We start from the raw sequence: 20,413 nt of genomic DNA, 5'->3' as shown, positions 1-20,413 counted from the left end.
TAGGAGGAGGTCATTAGGCCCTTTGCACCTGCTCTGCCATTCATCATGGTAATGGCTGATCAACCAACTCAAAAGCCTGTTCCTGGTTTCCCCTAATTTCTTTTGATCCCTTTAGCCTCAAGTGCTATATCCAACTCCTTCCTGAAATCATACAATGTTTTATCCTTGACTCTGTGGTAGTGAATGCCACACATTCACCCCTCTGGGTGAAGAAATATTTTCTAATCTATTCTTAAATGGTTTATCCTGTATCCTTAGACTGTGACCCCTGTTATGTACTTTCCCCGCCATCAGGAACATCTTTCCTGCATATATCCGGTTTAGAACCCGTTAGAATTTTATAGGTTTCTATGAGATACCCCTCATTTGTCTGAACTGCAGTGAATATAATCCTAGCCAATTCAACTTCACCACGTCAGTCCCATCGTCCCAGCATTTAGTCTGGTAGACCTTTCCTGTACTCCCTCTACAGCAACAGCACCCTTCCTCAGATAAAGGAGGCCAAAATACACATAATATTCGAGGTGTAGTACACCAAGGCTATGGCCCTTCAATTTATAGCAATTCAGATAATAATCTTCCTTCCTGTTTTGCTACTAATGTAGATAACCACACATATCCACATTATACAACATCTGCCATGCATTTGTCGACTTAACTTGTCCAAAACATCTCTGCATCCTCCTCACAGTTTACCCTCTCATCCAGCTTTAGGTCATCTGCAAACTTTGAGATATTACATCTAATTCCTTCACCTAAATAATTAATATATAGTGAATAGCTGGTGTACTAGCACAGACCCCTGTGACACTCCATCAGTCATTGCCTGCCAGTCAGAAAAAGATCTCTTTATTCTTACTCCTTGTTTCCTCTCTGCCAGCCAGTTTTCTATCCATCTCAATAGACTAAACCAATCCCGTGTGCTTTAATTTTACACAATAACGTCTTACGTAGGTCTTTGTTAAAAGCCTCAAAGTACAAATAAACCATATCCACTGACTCCCCCTCATCAATTCTGAGTTACATCCTCAAGGGATTCCAGTATATGTGTCATGATATTTGCTTTTGCAAATCCATGCTGATTCTGTCCTATCTTGCTACTGTTTTCCAAGTACTTTGGTACTAATTATTTTATAATAGGCTCTATTTTTACCACTATCAACATAAAGCTGACTGGTCTATAATTTACAATTTTCTCTCTACCTCCTTTTTATTTTTAAAAGAGAGGGGTTTTATTAGCTACCTTCCAACCTGTAGGAATTGTTCCAAAAATCTTGGAAAATGACCATGAATACATCCAGTATTTCTAGTGCCACTTCCTGAACTATTCTGGAATGTAAGTCATTAGGCCCTAGGGATGTATCGTCAGGAAGTGGGTTAATTACGCAAAGATAATCTACAGTGGGCATAATAGGATACAGGAAAGAAAGAAGACATGGAATCAAGGCTTTATGTGGAGGTGATTCTTGCAATAGATTTCACAGAATTAGCAAGGAGAAGGAACAGAGGAAATGGAGCTCAACAAGAGGATCAGATTTTGTTGGGAAATATGGGAAGGAGGAAGCAAAGGACAGTACTTTACACAAACAAGTGGAGAAGAATCCTGAGATTTTCTGTTTTTCTCCAGGGTGATCCTGAATTATCCAAATGTTTTGACAATGACGTAAACAATGTCTAATAGAGCTAATGTAATCGAGCCAGATTCAGTGACACACCATTAAGCCAGTCACATCTGGGAATCAATGAGAATGTATTTCATAACATTCAGCTAAATCTTTAGAAAGGAATGTAGCCTTGTAAACGTCTAAAAGAGGGCTCATGTCATGTGGGGATAGATTACATCTTCACCAAGTGGGTGGTAATTTGGTGGAGTCAATCAACTATGATATACCTACATTAGCAACGTTAGCAACTCTAGAAGACCATATTAGGTCATTTTTGCTCCTTCACAAAATGAAGGAGCATGATTTAAAAAGATAAAGGCTCTCAAATAAAATGTTTCAATTCATATTAAGCTAAAAAGCAAACTGGAATGAGTTATGTGCATCCACATTTGTTGTAGATTTTAAAAAATACATAAGAGGTCAATGTAGCTTGTAACCATTAATAAAGGGGTTTATAGTTGTGGTGAGAATAAAAGTTTTGTCAACAGCTTTAGAACAGAGTGCACTGGCTAGGATTAACAGTCACAAGACGACATGCCTAAAAGGAAACTATTTACAGTAGTTGCTATTTTGAGTACTTTATTTACCACTTTATTTACCTGTGTTAAATTTTACAGTAACAAGTTAGTTCTAAGTTCAAAGTAAGATTTTACAAATTTAAAGAAACATAGTACTAAACAAGGTTATCTAAGAGTACAAAGGGATCGTGATCAGATGGGTTATGGGCTGAGGAATGGCAGATGGAGTTGAATTTAGATATATTTGAGATGCTACATCTTGGAAAGGCAATTCAGGGCAGGATTTATACACTCAATGGTAATGTCCTGGGGAATGTTGCTGAACAAAGAGACCTTGGACTGCAGGTTCATTGTTCCATCAAAGCGGAGTCGCAGGTAGATAGGATAGTGAAGATGGTATTCGGTACGCTTTCCTTTACTGGTGAGGCCACTTTTGGAATACTGTGTTCAATTCTGGCCTCCTTGCTGGAGGAAGGATATTGTGAAACTTGAAAGGGTTCAGAAAAGATTTGCAAGGTTGTTGCAAGGATTGGAAAGTTTGCGTTACAGGGAGAGGCTGAATAGTCTGGGGCTATTTTCCCTAGAGTGACAGAGGCTGAGGGGTGACCTTATAGAGGTCTATAAAATCATGAGGGGCATGGATAGGGTCAAGATCATTTCCCCAAGGTTTTGGGGTCCAAAACTAGAGGGAATAGGTTTAATGTGAGAAGGGAAGATTTAAAAGGGACCTAAGGGACAACTAAGGTGGCATGTGTATGGAGTGAGCTGCCAGAGGAAGTGATGGAGGCTGGTACAATTACAACATTGAAATGCATCTGGATGGGTACACGAATAGGAATGGATTAGAAGGATATGGACCAAATGCTGGCAAATGGGACTAGATTAACTTAGGATAGCTGGTTAGCATGGACGAGTTTCCATACTGTACAATTCAATGACTCTGTAAAAGATGCTTGAAGAAAAAGAAGCATGCCCTACCCCATCCATTAGCATTACTATCTGAATAAAAAGAATATTTATTTCTACCATTTCTACCAATGATATCCAGTTAGGACATTATTGCATATGTGATCTGCCTGATTTATAGGGAACAGGGTTATGACAGTATTATATTAGCATATAAGGGAACAGTCTAATTTCATTTTGCAGTCAACCATGTTTGATGTTAAGCACAGACTCAATTATAGCAAACTCAGTGTACATTTTTCCCTCACCTGCAATATTTTACTTTTATCCTATTTAATAACTTGTCATCTACTGCCCCAGTGCTAGGAGTACACAGCACTGTTACTTCACGATCAACAGATAAAACACACATACTACAGCTACAGCAGTGTGACAATACATTGGTAACTATAACTTCTGAATCGTTAAAAACTTTTTCTAATTAGAAAAAGGATTATGAAGACACATAATTCAGCCAGACAAATAAAATGCAATACTGTTCAACCAATAACTTTGAATCCCCTCGGTTGTATCTTGTGGCAAGTTGCATTTTCAGACACAACAAAACTAGTGATTTTTGAGAAGATATGTAATTCAGGTTGAGGTGCAGGTTGTAAGTTTGCTCGCTGAACTGGTAGGTTTGTTCTCAGATGTTTGATCACCATGCGAGGTAATATCATCGGTGTGCCTCCGGTGAAGCACTGGTGTTCTGTCCCGTTTTCTATTTACTTGTCTGAGTCTGTTAAGGTGGGCAATATTATTTCCAGTTCTTTTTCTCAGAGGTTGGTGAATGGAGTCCAAATCGATGTGTTTATTGACAGAGTTCTAGTTTGAATGCCAGGACTCTAGGAATTCCCTTGCTTCTCTCTGTTTATCCCATCCTCGGATGAATGAGTTGTCCCAGCCAAAGTGGTGTCCTTCTTTGTCTGAGTGCAAGGATACTAGTGATAGCTGGTCATGTCATTTGGTGGCTAGTCGGTGTATTCTGGTGGCTAGTTTCCTGCCTGTCTGTCCGATGTAGTGTTTGTTGCAGTCCTTGCAGGGTATTTTGTAAATGACATTTGTTTTTCTTGGTAGTAGTACAGAGTCCTTTAGATTCATCAGCAGCTGTTTCAGCGTGTTGGTAGGTTTGTAGGCTACTATAATGCCATGGAGTCTGAGTAGTTAGGTAGTCATTCCAAGATGTCTTAGCTGTACGGTAATATGGCTACAGTCTCTGGGTATATTGTGTCTTCTTGTTTGGGTTTGTTGTTTAAGAATTGGCAGACTGTGTTTATTGGGTCACCGTTGTTCTTGAATAGCAGAAGAAAAATACCTATGTTGTGGTTCTGTTCGCCGAGCTGGAAGTTTTTGTTGCAAACGTTTCGTCCCCTGGCTAGGCGACATCATCAGTGCTTGGGAGCCTCCTGCGAAGCGCTTCTTTGATGTTTCCTCCGGTGTTTATAGTGGTCTGTCCCTGCCGCTTCCGGTTGTCAGTTTCAGCTGTCCGCTGTAGTGGTTGGTATATTGGGTCCAGGTCGATGTGTTTGTTGATGGAGTTTGTGGATGAATGCCATGCCTCTAGGAATTCCCTGGCTGTTCTCTGTCTGGCTTGCCCTATGATAGTAGTGTTGTCCCAGTCGAATTCATGTTGCTTTTTGTCTGCGTGTGTGGCTACTAAGGATAGCTGGTCGTGTCGTTTCGTGGCTAGTTGATGTTCATGTATGCGGATTGTTAGCTGTCTTCCTGTTTGTCCTATATAGTGTTTTGTGCAATCCTTGCATGGTATTTTGTACACTACATTAGTTTTGCTCATGTTGGGTATCGGGTCCTTCGTTCTCACCAGAACGAAGGACCCGATACCCAACATGAGCAAAACTAATGTAGTGTACAAAATGATGTCGCCTAGCCAGGAGACGAAACGTTTGCAACAAAAACTTCCTGCTCGGCGAACAGAACCACAACAACGAGCACTCGAGCTACAAATCTTCGCACAAACTTTGAAAAAAATACCTATACCTAAACCAGAACTCCATTAATAAACATATCGATTTGGATCCCATTTACCAACCTCTAAGAAAAAGAACTGAAAATGGTGATGAAACGTTTGATAACAAACCTACCAGCTCAGCAACCAGACTTACAACCTGAACAACAAAACTAGTTCTGAGCTTATACGATACGCAAAAGTCACATGCAATGACAGTTTGAATATAGAACTGTGCAACAGTACAGGGTTATTCAGCTGACACAAAAAAAAAGGGGACAATATGGAATCGCAAATCTTCAACAGAAAAACATAATCCTACCTCAAAAACATCACAACAACTTTCTTATGCTTTACACAAATGGAAATTAGGTGTGATCCATTGAGTATACACAACTATGTCTGAACAAAATAGACAGTAAATTATGATGTTAAAACCAGGAATTTCTGAAATTGTTATTGGTCAAGACCAGCACTGCCTGTTTTAAGTGTGTGGCGGCAGTGGTGGGGATGTAGGTGTACATCTAAATAATGACAATTAGATATAATTGCTCACAATATTTAGTAGGATATTAAATACTTCAGGAACAATATTTAAAATTTAATAGTAGTAGCTAGTTAGCAACCTTCTGAAAAAAAATTCCATTAATTTCTTCACTTCCCTTCAAATTATTTCCATATTAAATTTGGATTCCATCTCACCAATTTGAAGAGGTGAAATGATCAAGCCAAACAAATAGTAATGTCTACTCCATAAGAACTTACAATGCAAATAGATGAGGGGTATACACAAAGCATGTTGAAGAAAGTAAATAGGAAACAGAGTTTCCATAAATGTAATTAAATTTTAAGCAGCACTCGGTTTTTAAAAAATTAGCAAACATACATTCCAAGAAATAATTTTCAGAAACATTTAACAAAACCAAATGAATAATTTTAACACAAACACAACTCTCTTCCCTTTTGCATATTATAAAGTGCGAGCACCAGAAGTTTGAGCTTATCAGGGCACAATTAGCCAATACAGTTTAAGTACTGACTCACTTAGTGGCTAATGTAACACCCCTGACTAAGGAGGGAGGGAGGCAGAAGACAGGAAACTATAGGCCAGTTAGCCTGACCTCGGTTGTTGATAAGATTTGAGTGTCCATCAATAGGGCTGAAATTGTAGAGTACTTTGAAGTGCATGGTAAAATAGGGCTGAGTCAGAATGGCTTCATCATAGGGAGGTCATGCCTCACAAATCTGTTAGAATTACTTGAGGAGATAATGAGCAAGTTGGACAAGGGAGAACGAGGAAACATGGTCTATCTGGATTTCAAGAAGGTCTTTGATAAGGTGATGCACAGGAGGCTGAGAAATAAGAGGCAATGGCATTGGGGACAAGGTATGGCATGAATACACAATTGGATGACTGGCAGAAGGCAAAATAGGGATAAAGGGGATCGTTTTCAGAATGGCAGCCAGTGGCTACTGAAGTTCCACAGGGGTAATGTTGAGACTACAATTATTTTTGTTATGCATGAATGATCTGGACAAAGGAATTGAGAGCATTGTTGCTAAGTTTGCAGATGACACAATGATAGCTGGAAGGACAGGTCGTATTCAAGAACTGGTAAGCTTCAGAAGGACTTGGGCAGTCTAAGCGAGAGAGAATTCCTGAAGAAGGACTTTTGCCCGAAAGGTCGATTTTCCTGCTCCTCGGATGCTGTCTGACTTACTGTGCTTTACCAGCACCACTCTAATCTAAACCCCAGTCTAACAGAGTGGAGAAAGAGCTGGCAGATGGAATACAAATGTGGAAAATTGTGAGGCTTTGCACTTGGTAGGAAGAAGAGGCATCAACAACTTTCTGACAGGGAAAGGCTTCAGAAATCTGAAACAAAAAGGGACTTGGGAGTCCTAGTTCAGGATTCTCTTAAGGTTAACAAGGAGATTCAGTTGGCAGTTAGGAAGGGAAATGCAAGAGAGCTATAATAGAAGAGCACAAATGTACTGCTGAGGCTGTACAAGGCTCTGGTCAGGCTGCATTTGGAATACTGAGAGAAGTTTTAAGCCCCATATCTGCTGGCATTAGGTGGGGCCTAGGGAAGGTTGGCAAGAATGAACCTGGAGATGAGGAGCTTGTCATATGAGGAGCAGTTGAAGACTCTCTGTCTGTATTCAATAGAGTTTAGAAGGATGAACGGAAACTTACAGAATACTAAGGGGCCTTCACAGAGTGGACAGAGATGATGTTTCCACTGGGACAGACTAGGACTTTAGAGCACAGCCTCAGAGAGAAGGGACATTTCTTTAGAACTGAGAATAAGTTGGAATCTTTTGAGCTAAAGGGTGGTTAATCTGTGAAACATTCTGACAGAGGGGGCTATGTAGGACAAGTCAATGTGCGTTAATACAGAGAGAGATAAGATCTTGATTAGTAAGGGGAATGAAGGGTTGGGAGATGGCAGGAAAATGGCGCTGAGAAATGTGTAAGCCACGATCGAATGGTGGAGCAGACTCGATGGGCTGACTGGCCTACTTCGGCTCCTCTCTCTTATGGTCTTGTGGTCAATTCTCTCTACTTAATTTACAATCTTTACATGCACAGATATATATGGCTAATGATACAATGGCATCACCAGTTCAGTGGCCTCTCATAGCTGAAGCCATCCCAAGTAAATTTTGCAGATTAAAATTAAACAAAAGCTGCTCCCAAAACAAAAGCAACTTAGGTTGCAGACGGTTCTTTTCAGACAAACACACAGATACACTCCCACACACAAAAGGTCAAAGAAAAAATTGAACAAAAAAGATCAGCTCAGCTTTGAATGTGAATATTTATGGAAGAACCATTACTCTAAGAATTGTGTGCTCTTGGTGACAGTTGGTTTCTACTGAAGTACATCCATAAAAAGTAATTGGAAAAATTACATCAAGAACCACCAAACATTGATTAAAAAATACATACCACCTGAAAATAATCCATTTTTCATGTAAACAAACTTTTATATGAGGTAGTTAATAAAATTAAGAACTAGTCACAGTAAAACCAGCACAATGAACCTACCCCAGAATCAGAAGGTCTGGGCTCAAGTTCCACACGACCCAGACATGTTACAACTGGCTGATAGTTTGCTTAAAAATATCTAACTGCAGAGGAACACAGATACAAGATGCCAAAGGGCCTCCTCCAATGCTATAAAATTCTATACCATGCAAAATACTATGGTTCAGCCATCAAAAGTTGTTTTTTCAAAGATAAAAGTGAATACTAAACGAAATCTAAACGTGAAATAATTATTAAGTATAAGAATGTTTTTGGGAACTGAACTACTGGACTATAAATCTTATCCTGATTATGGAAATTAAAACAGCAACAAAAAATTCCTCATCACCTTTGAAGCATCAGACTACCATTTCTCAAGTTCTTTTAACAAATTACAAAGATTATCTTCTTGGAAAGCAGCAAAATTTGAGCTTGAAAACTTTCTTTCCACAATGGCATTAACCATTTCTGGATTTATTTGCTTTAGCCTTAAAAACTGCATTATTGAAAAATTAAATGTAGGCTACAAACTTGTAGACTTCCAGAATTCCTGGAAATATTATGCACTGAAAGTAAAAAGAACATGTGAAAATTGAGAAACAATGCAAGAGAAAAGCTTAAATTTATAATTCCTTTATGGTTAAACAATTGTTTTTCCCCCCCACACAAATAAGCAGTATAACGGTCAGAATTCGAACACACCCTGCCAAGCCTTTAAACAAAGTTGCTCTCCGTAGTCAAGGGGGAAGCAAAAGGAAATGCAATATGGCTATGTCTCACTTATTAAATGGCTGAAACTAGGCTTACCATAAAAAGATACAACTATTACAAAATTCAACAAATGTATCAAAAACTGATCTTAATTTCAAATCAAAACATTCATTTCTACTTTCAAATTTTGCAAGTTTGAGAAAAAAGGTATGCCAGTGCCACAAGTGAATAAAAAATAAGGTTCAGAGGTTGAAGCTCCAATATATACCAAAAACAAATTACTGGCATAGAAATAGAATGTACTACAGCTAATATTTAGCGATATCAAGATAGTCAATACAGACTATCAATCTTGACAAATTTACTGAACACTGGATGACTTTTCTGATTGGCAAAGTTATTTATTTGTCATCTTAAGAAACAACAATGGGCAAGTCAGACCAGAGGATGCACCTTGGAAGGTTAATATAGTGCCATCATTTGCCATCAAAACGTGGGTCATCTAATGGAACTTCTGAACTTAAAAAGTAAGGCCATATGCCACCATTTTGTTGGCAGGCTGCTAACCAAGAGCTAATAAGTTTAAATAAAAAATTTACCAATAAAACGTGAGAGGCTTGTGTGACAGCTGAGTTTCAATTTAAAACATTGGTGAAAAACTAATGTTATCTGATGAGAGATACAGCACATCCAACACTGAAGACATCATTACAGCCCTTAAGACAGTTTACGCTGAGATATCAATCAATCAAAAACAAAACTTAACTAGATACCAAGTATAGAAGCAACAATAAGAGAAAAAGGAAATCAATACAACTGAATTTTGGCCATAGTTGAGTACCAATTACATTTCTAGTATCATTCTCTATGCTGTTACAATTTGTCATTGTTTTACAAACTGGTACTTTTCATTTGTTACTCCAGCTAATCATCTACAAGTGTGACACAAATGTTTCATTTTTAAAGCAAGAGTCATGCAAGTTGTATCTCTAGTAACACATGACATCCTTCAAACTCTAAGTTTAACAGTTACCTTGAAGGTTCAGTATTTCAAATCTTTAAATTCCCTCCAATTAACTATTTCCCATGAATACATGTTATGTGATTTATACTGCACTCAGTGCACCCAGTTCATACATTTTTCATCAAGTCCCTTTCACGCTGTGCAAACCAAAACCAACCAAATTATGCACACAAAGCAAACTGAAAATAAACCTCTGTCACTAATTCTGCAAAAAGCATATTTTTTAAAGGTTACCTTTAAGAAAGGCAAAGGTGGGGTTTAAGGGGAATATGGGCCAAATGCTGGCAAATGGGACTGAATTAATTTAGGCGATCTGCTTGGCATGGATGAGTTGGACCAAAGGGTCTGCTTCCTTACTGTATATCTCTAACTCTATAAACAGTTCACTGTCCATCATTTAAAATAATATGTAATCATTATTCCACAGCAAGAAACATTCCATGTATCTGAAAATGTGTCCATTTACAGATGTAATTATGCTAAACTTATCCAACATAGTTCCTGATGCTGGACAGAGAAAAAGTGATAAAACCAACAAGCTTAAGAAAATTTGATCAGCACATACATTCATAAATATGTTAGACCAGCACCATGCAAGTACCACAGTGAGACCAACAATTCTGCAAAATTAGCTGAGTTTATTCAATCATTAAACTGACAAGCAAAGTATTTGCTCAACTTGCACTCTATACCAGATTCAACACACCAGACCTATCTGCAAAATATTCGTGTCTTTCTCAAAGTGACAAGGATTTTTATTTCTGCAAATTCATACTAGTTACAGGGAACAAATAAAATTGAAACTAAAATGATATTAACTGATAAGTCACAGGATTTCTCACTGATGTTTTCCTCACGGCACCAACCTAATTTTAACAAGGAACTAATTCAGGAAGAGTTCCAACAGCAATAAAAATGCTGGTACAAGGAAATGAATAATTTATTTAAAGAGAGATCAATGGTGACTGTATTGCGCATGCCAGAAAAATAAAAACGCACAGCAACAAAGAGCCCAAACTTTGAAAATACGTACACAGTGATGTGCTCACTATGTACTACTACCAAAAATTCATCAGAGAGGAAACTGTGAAAACTAGTCCATTCAACTAACTGACATGATTCGGTTACCAATTATTCCCTTTAAAATGCTGAAATATATTTTATGCCTCTACATAATAATGGGCTTTCTGTTCCTTTTTGTTCTCTAAAATTAAGTTGTATTTCTTATTACCGAAATCTAGTTTATTTTCTACTGCAAGGTTTGAGCTGTGGAGTCCATTACTGGCTCGGTTCCCACTCCTGATCACTTCACATACTTGCTTGCTAAAAGTACAAGAATTGGGTTTAGTTGTGCGCCCTTGTAGTCGAATAGCCCATACAAAATTTTAACATTAAAACTTATTGACCAGAGTTTTAAATTTATTTTCACAAATTTTGATAATTCACCCACATTGACTTTTACCGGTAATTAGAAAAATATTTATCACCACCATTCTTTTATCTTTCACTTTATCTCAAAACATTCCTACTCATTTAATTTTAAAATATTTTATAAGAATATTTATCATATATATTATCTTTCTATACTCCTTTTCACCTTCCCTCTACATTACTGCTCTGGTCATTCAGTTTACCAACTCTTTAGTCCAAGTAGTTTTGGTCAGATTCATTTTGATCTTACTGAACTTAACCCACTTTTAGTTTCCTTGCTTATATTCACATTGAGCATATTAAAAGGTTACTACTTTTCAACTGTTTAATTTTGATCAAGGGGACAGGCCAACATATTCCTTATTAGATGAGATACATACTTCCATAGAAAACATCAGAACAATCTTTAAACTAATCATATGTGATCTTCATGCCATTGTAGATTAGTTAAAAACATTCATTATTGCCCTGTAGAACTTGCATATTTACTTCAACTGCTTGCAGGTTTTTCATGCCCCTCTCTCCCACTAACTCGCTAACTCAGTTGCGGAGATGTCTGTGGGACTGACTGAGGGTCTGAGCGATTGTAAAATTGATCAAAGTTCTGTGATAGGCCACTCAAGGCCTTGAAGAAAATCAATGAAAATTTGAAATATAAGATTTTAAAAAGCCGGGAAACAACCTAAATTGGTGCAGCCAATGATTATTCACAAGTTATTACTGTTACTAATTCCAATTTTGAAACAATACCAATGAGAATTTTAGAGATAATACAAATTATATGCTCAATACTGTTACAAGCAAGGCTTAGTGAAATTTACATGAAAGGTTTGATTTCACACCAAATAATTTTCCAAGATTTTCAAAGGATCCAACAGCAATTTCAAACAAGTATGAATAATACTGCTGCAATGTTGATTATGGTTTTCCATGTGGTTCAGGGCCTTGGCAGTTTTAGGATGGTGTCTGGTTTGGGTAGCTTATCATTAAGGAGAGACTTTAAACTGTTAGATCTAGTTTTAAGAATTCAGTTTTTTCCAATCAATTTTAGCATTAAGGATATAATCAAACTTGAATCCTCATTTCTGCAGAGAAAACAATCTTTGCCAGAACCCTAGAATAGTGGCTCACAAATTTTTATGCACATGAAGTGAGAAAAATTGTTTAACGGTGGATTTAACTTCTGCATCATTGTTTTTACTCTACGTGTGCAAAATAAAATGTAAAATGAAACAAAAAATGAATGTTTACCCCACCTGTTGTATTTTCACTCAATAGGCTGGCAAGTTTGATCTAGAGAATACATGTCTGCAGCATTTAGGTACCAGCCTGCTCTTTCAGATTGCTTGTACTGGTTAGAGGGGCTTTGCTGAGTGCTGAGCCTCTTGCAAACTATATTAACGCGTGTGTGTGTTAAAGAAAGGGAACTGCATAATCTGCACTACCTGGTCTTACACCTTGAGATTTGAGACCCTTGCCAATTGTTGGCAGCTATCACAAGACTACAGGCCCTAGCAGGAAATGGAAACACAAATTCTGAAAGAGTAATGAATCAAATATTTCAGTCCAGATGAGGATGGAAGGAAGAGTATGTGGTCCACCCCGACAAGAAACTTCTACAACACTGAGACAAGCAAGCTAGAACTAGAATGGTGGTGGAAATGTGGAACTTTTTCAAAGAGCAGATACGACGTGTCCATGATATGTATGTACCTATCAGGCAGGAAAGAAATGGTCGTGTGAGGGAGCCTTGGTTGACGAGAGAGGTTGAATGTCTGGTAAAGAGGAAGAAGGAGGCTTACATAAGGTTGAGGAAACAGGATTCAGACAGAGCAGTGGAGGGATACAGGATAGCCAGAAGGGACCTGAAGAAAGGGATTAGGAGAGCTAAGAGAGGGCATGAAAAATCGTTGGCGGATAGGATCAAGGATAACCCCAAGGCATTTTATGCGTATGTGAGAAACCTGAGAATGACGAGAACGAGGGTAGGTCCGATCAAGGACAGTAGTGGGAGACTGTGTATTGAGTCGGAAGAGATAGGAGAGGTCTTGAACAAGTACTTCTCTTCAGTATTTACGAAGGAGAGGGACCATATTGTAGAAGAGGAGAGTGTGAAATGGACTGGTAAGCTAGAAGAGATACCTGTTAGGAAGGAAGATGTGTTGGACATTTTGAACAACTTGAGGATAGACAAGTCCCCTGGGCCTGATGGGATATATCCTAGGATATGTGGGAAGCAAGAGAGGAAATTGCAGTACTGTTGGCAATGATCTTTTCATCTTCACTGTCAACGGAGGTGGTACCAGGGGACTGGAGAGTAGCGAATGTTGTGCCCCTGTTCAAAAAAGGGAATAGGGATAACCCCGGGAATTACAGGCCTGTTAGTCTTACTTCTGTGGTAGGCAAAGTAATGGAAAGGGTACTGAGGGATAGGATTTATGAGTATCTGGAAAGGCACTGCTTGATTAGGGACAGCCAGCACAGATTTGTGAAGGGTAGGTCTTGCCTTACAAGTCTTATTGAATTCTTCGAGGAGGTGACCAAGCATGTGGATGAGGGTAGAGCAGTGGATGTAGTGTACATGGATTTTAGTAAGGCATTTGATAAGGTTCCCCATGGTAGGCTTATGCGGAAAGTCAGGAGGCATGGGATAGAGGGAAATTTGGCCAATTGGATAGAAAACTGGCTAACCGGTCGAAGGCAGAGAGTGGTGGTAGATGGTAAATATTCAGCCTGGAGCCCAGTTACAAGTGGAGTTCCGCAGGGATCAGTTCTGGGTCCTCTGCTGTTTGTAATTTTTATTAATGACTTAGATGAGGGAGTCGAAGGGTGGGTCAGTAAATTTGCAGATGATACGAAGATAGGTGGAGTTGTGGACAGTGAGGAGGGCTGTTGTCGGCTGCAGAGGGACTTAGATATGATGCAGAGCTGGGCTGAGGAGTGGCAGATGGAGTTCAACCCTGCCAAGTGTGAGGTTGTCCATTTTGGAAGAACAAATAAGAATGCGGAATACAGGGTTAATGGTAGGGTTCTTAGTCAGGTGGAGGAACAGAGGGATCTTGGGGTCTATGTACATAGATCTTTGAAGGTTGCCACTCAGGTGGATAGAGTTTGTAAGGAGGCCTATGGAGTATTATCGTTCATTAGCAGAGGGATTGAATTCAAGAGTCGTGAAGTGATGTTGCAGGTGTACAGGACTTTGGTTAGGCCACAGTTGGAGTACTGTGTGCAGTTCTGGTCGCCTCACTTTAGGAAAGATGTGGAAGCTTTGGAGAGGGTGCAGAGAAGATTTACCAGGATGTTGCCTGGAATGGGGAGGAAGTCGTACGAGGAGAGGTTGAGAGTTCTCGGCCTTTTCTCGTTGGAACGGCGAAGGATGAGGGGTGACTTGATAGAGGTTTATAAGATGATCAGAGGAATAGATAGAGTAGACAGTCAGAAACTTTTTCCCCGGGTACAGAGTGTTACAAGGGGACATAAATTTAAGGTGAAGGGTGGAAGGTATAGGGGAGATGTCAGGGGTGGGTTCTTTACCCAGAGAGTGGTGGGGGCATGGAATGCGCTGCCCGTGGGAGTGGTAGAGTCGGAATCATTGGCGACCTTTAAGCGGCATTTGGATAGGTACATTGATGGGTACTTAATCTAGGTTAGAAGTTCGGCACAACATCGTGGGCCGAAGGGCCTGTTCTGTGCTGTATTGTTCTATGTTCTATGTTCTATAGAATGTAGCCACCTCTGATCACCGTAGAGAAGCCAGGTGGAATTGACATGGCTGAGTACTTCCTATCTAATACTGGGTGCAAGAATCTGCTGAAAATTTCAGTAATTTAGCCAGGACAATCAGAATTTTTATATTTTTGATCAAAAATATCTGAACTTAATCAATGCTCCTTCTCCCCCCACTTCTACACCAACACACATATAGTGCAACAACCCACTAATATCCGTGCAGGTCATGCACATAATAGCACCTTTAAAGTTAAGTTAATTTTATGGGATTGGGAAAAAAAAACTTCATGCAAGCAAACCACTGACACACTAGAGTACAATGTTTTCAATATCACAAGTCAGAGTATCCAAGTATACTTTGCATTGATGTGCTAAATGTATCATACACTTTATACAAATAATTACATGAATGATGTATCAACACCTGACAATTAAAGGTTTATTTGACTTAGATGCAGACGACCTCAATAACAAATTCAAAACAAATAAATTTACAACTTTATAGTGACTTCAACAAGGAAAACAATGGCTCAACTGACTTCATCAAAATAAGTGGACATGGAAAGTGATAAGAGAAAGGATGTGAAAGTTCAGTAAGGAACGATCAAAACTTAAGAGTAAAAAATACTTTTTAGGAAATCCTTTAAAATAGTAGGGACTGCACACAAGCAAAGTTCATAAAGGAGAAGAATGGAGATAATGTCAAGAAAGGATACACTATTGGTTGGAAAAGAAAGAGATACTTCTGATAGAAAAAAAGTAATTCAAGACTTGGAGGATGTTATAGAAATGGGCACAGCAACACCATAAATAAAAAGATAAGAATGAGTAGCTTAATTTGTTGCACTGTGGGAAAGAGACCAGTGGTAATTTAAGTTTGGTTGAACTGGATTTAGAGTCGAGAAAAGCACAGCTAGTCAGGCAGCATCCGAGGAGCTGGAGGATCAATGTTTTGGGCATTAGCCCTTCATCAGGAATGAGGCTTGTGGGCCGGTGGGTTGAGAAATACAGATTTAGTGCAGACAGGTTACAGGCAGCTATGCTTTGCACAGTAGTAGCTTGTGGAGTACTAGAAAGGCTCAGGAGCAATTGAGTCTAGGAATGACAAAGAATGGAACAACGTTTCAGTGGAAAAGGGCAGCAATGCTAAACAAGTGGAAGGAATGATAGTTTATCCATAATCTATCATGAATGCATTGCTTTTTGCTTTTAACAGTCCCACTGACATAGCAATTTAACAAAGGGTTTGGGGTAGTTTTTCCATCAGCTTTAGCTCTAACAGTTACATATTGAGGAAAAAGAAAATAAATTAAAAGATGCTTTAAGATTTCTAATACGTTGACCCTTCAGCTTCACTTATTTCTCTTATTTCTAGTTCATATGTTCACGTGTAAATTGTCAGGATGATCAAATCATAGGCCAAAATGAAAGATTTGTGTCTTGCTTCTTTACAGCAAATTAACAATAGATACCAGCCAGATCTGTACCTTTAAAAAAAAAACAAGTTCTAATGATGGCAAATCATTCTAGAGTTTTCCCCTCTTCCACTAACTGGTCCAGAATCAGAAAGAACTACATTTCATAAACACCAACATATTCAATGAAACAACTGCAAAACAATCACGCTGCACTTTCAATCCCAAACTTGCCATGGAAGTATGAATATTTAATATCGCAACATCATTGTTCACAAAGCTCCTGATAAAGATGCCAACTGTCTATTGTAGGACATTAGAATTTGCCATATAATCTATACTGGGTTATAAACACACTTGAGGCTTGTTTTCTCATTCCTGTGTTTTTACTTTTCTTATCTTCCACTATATTAACTTTCATTACAAGTAGGGGATAAAAAAAATGAAGTGTTGATTACCATATGCACACAAGTCTAAAAATGTGTGCCAGAAATACTGTCCAATCAATGTTACTTGTGTCACATTAATAAACTATTACTTTTCACTACATATTGAAAAATACATAAAATTATGCAGAACAAACGGTTCCTGCAAAACTTTGGACATGAGTTCACTGTGCCCTGTGGTACAGAGCCACACACAAAGATACTCCCGGATTGGAATCCCACTGCAGTGACTTATAAGTCAACAGTCTCCTTTTTGCTTCAGTACAGCTGGCATAAATCCCTATAAGCAATCAATGCCTCAACTTAGGACAAGCAACAAGGAGGCATCCTCTGTGTGGGAAGCTGCTTCGTCTAGACAGCTTCCCTTCCCTCCAAATGTATTAATAGAGAAGGCTCAGTGCAAGGATCAGTGAGGACTTGGAATCTAACTCAGACCCTTTGTCGGGAATCCAACATTCTACAAGACCAAGGACGAATGTTTATATCTTGGCACCGTGCAATGCTCCAGTTTATTTATCCCTTTAATACTGGCAACACTTTATAAATTCAAAACAACTTAAAAGAAATATTTATTGAATAGAATTTAGATCCTATTACACTTTAAAGCAATTGTTTAAATACAACTAGTCAAATGGAAAGCAATAGAATATTTAACCAATGCCACAAATCTATTGAGTAACTGAGCAGTGGTAACAAGTGAATATTCTGCTTTGTACTGGCATCCAGTTAAGTGTATAAGAAAACCGGCATAAAAATCACATTTTATTCAGAATCATACCTTTTACACTGTCAAATAGCCTGGAGATGACTGGATTTTATAAAAAAAAGTACATTTCTTCTGTCTTTAGCTGCTTTTATTTTGACTGGGGAGGGGTGATCTTATCGAAGCTTATAAAATCATGAGGCACATGAATAGAATAAATAGTCAAGATCTTTTCCCTGGGGTCGGGGAGTCCAGAACTAGAGGGCATAGGTTTAGGGTGAGAGGGGAAAGATATAAAAGAGACCTAAGGGGCAACATTTTCACACAGAGGGTAGTGTGCATATGGAATGAGCTGCCAGATGAAGTGGAGGAGGTTGGTACAATTACGGAATTTTAAAGGCATCTGGATGGTAATATGAATAGGAAGAGTTTAGAGGGATATGGCCAATTGCTGACAAATGGGACCAGATTAGTTAGGATATCTGGTCAGCATGGATGAGTTGGACCGAAGGGTCTGTTTCCATGCTGTACATCTCTATGACTGTTATGTAACACTATTGTCCCTATTACGAGTCATTTGCAGCCAGCAATAACTCCAAAGTTTACCAACAAAAGCTGCTGCAAAAACCCATTATTTCTCAGATTTTCTCAGGAGCTGACTTCTGAAACTGCTGGTGGCATCCTTCAGGAAAACTATGCACTTGGAATCAAGGGAATCAGCAGGACAATAATTCATTTTAAAAGAAGCAGCTATTGTCAAATCTTTACCATGGTATCATAGGAGGAGATGGCTTCATCTATTGGCTAAACAATGTGAGAAATAAATAAAGTACTGCATTGATCAAGCTGTCCATCAGTGTACAAATGGTGTACAGATTAGTTATCTGTTGCATTAAGCTTCTCCATCAGAGAAGCATTTTTCCTTCATTTTTTACATCTTGTTAGAGATGCTCACTTACCAGTTGAAACTCTCGTCTTCTGTTGTATGCTTCCTGGATTCCTGAATCTTGCCAGAGTGCTCTCAGTGCTGGCACATATAATTGAAATGTGGCTGGCTCCACTGGCATGCCACATTTGTTTTCAAATGCCATGACGAACATTCCGTGCTTTTCATTTTCAGTGTTTTCCCAGGGAATGCTCAGCTTATTCCTTGCATCCACCAAGACTTTCATACCCTAAAAGAACAAGGGAATAAAAAAAAAGTGAGGTTGATGATTAAATTATTACTCAGAACATGAGTTGTTAAGATGATTACATTATTTTTACGTCTACAATTAATTATGACTAGAATGCGTCACTATAGATTCTTCATGGAGATTAATACTCTCTCCTTAAATAATAGGCCTTCCCCTATGAAGGCATAGACTTTGCATTCCATTCCTCCAAATAAAATCACATTACAATTTGTGTCATTTCATGCTCTGACTTTTACATTGGTGTTATTACCAACCATGACAATCACACTATCACTGGCGTCATCTAAACAAACTGCTTTAGTTTTAAAAAATTATCCTTTTATATGTAAAGCTATGTTTCATGTACAAATAGTCAATAACTTTGAGAAAAAAAATTATGACTGGAATCACTTGCAGTGCATTGGAAATTGGTACTAGAAGTAAGAAATGTCACTTGCACCCGAATATGGAACAACTATCTCAAACAATTTTACAAAGCAGTGAATTAAATTTCTCAAAATAGAAGCCATGTAGTTTGCGATGCACAGTTGAAATCAAATGAGTTATGATACAATTTATACAGCTTTTCCTTCTTCAAAAAAATGTACATGGACATAATAGACAAATATAACCGAACTTCATAGCTTCCAGCAAAAATGAACGCTGATCACTTACACATGAAAACATTAATGCTATAAAAAGGAGTGCTCACATAGTCCCCAGCTATCACGTTACTGAGCTGTAAAATCAAGGTCAGAACAAACTCACTGAACACTCCCAAAGTTCACCCTAAATCTCAAAAATCAACAAGCAACTTGTTGTGTACTGTATTTGATAATTGATGCAATATTTACACAGTCATGAAACAGACAAGAGTTTATTACCAGACAAGAGTTATTTCTTTCGTAACCATTTGTAGGTGAAAAGCACTTCATGGATTGACCAGAAAACACAAATTAAGAGCGTAATATTTAATTTTATTCAATACTCAAAAGTTTTTACACAAGTAAGTGCTTTAATACCAACTCAACTGTAGAGGTATCTTGTATGTGGTAAGGCATGTACTCCAGTCAATGGATAAAATAAATTAAGATTACAACCCAGCTACAAGAAGAGATAGTGGTGTAGTGGCATTGTCACTTAAGTAGTAAATCCAGAACCCCAGAATATTGCCTGGGATAGGGGTTCAAATCCCAGCATGGCAGATGGTGAAATCAGAATTGAAAAGGGCTCACGTAATGCATTGGTAAGTGCCCCTACTCTCGGCCTGAAGGCATTCAAGTGCTACCCGTCACAGATCGATGTCACAACATGTCCAAACAAGTCAATTAAAAATAACCACAACTCAAACAGATCAGATATTCTGTACAGAGCAAAATCTTCTCAAATTCTCCTCTTACTTTTACATATTTAACTGCTTCTTACATGCTGACTACGAAAGACAGGATTGACCATTAGTCTTCCAGTGAAACTATAGCCTTTCCAGAATGTAGGTATTTTAAATCAACCTGTTCAGACATTCTAATGACATACATCCAGGGTATGTGGGCTTATACCTGAAACTTCTGACCCAGAAGCAGGGAGACAACTACCACTGCACCACCAAGACCCTTATACAAAGTGCAGATATTTTCTAATCCATCAGACCAGAAATG

At 38.5% G+C, this 20,413-nt stretch overlaps 1 protein-coding gene across 1 annotated transcript in view; it reads right to left on the bottom strand.

Moving 5' to 3' along the window:
- The window catches only part of LOC122560793 (guanine nucleotide-binding protein subunit alpha-12), an 88,238-nt gene that overhangs the window by 19,486 nt on the left and 48,339 nt on the right, over window positions 1-20,413 (bottom strand). The window contains exon 2 of the mRNA XM_087997714.1: window positions 18,543-18,758. Coding sequence (XP_087853840.1) covers window positions 18,543-18,758 — 216 coding nt within the window. The remainder of the gene's footprint in view (window positions 1-18,542; window positions 18,759-20,413) is intronic.

Source organism: Chiloscyllium plagiosum, unplaced genomic scaffold (genome assembly GCF_037043375.1).
Source record: "Chiloscyllium plagiosum isolate Xiang-an unplaced genomic scaffold, Cpla_swu_hap1 HiC_scaffold_20, whole genome shotgun sequence".
Lineage (NCBI taxonomy): Eukaryota > Metazoa > Chordata > Chondrichthyes > Orectolobiformes > Hemiscylliidae > Chiloscyllium > Chiloscyllium plagiosum.
Note: the sequence above shows the minus strand (reverse complement) of the source record. Positions and strands in the feature narration are given on the sequence as shown.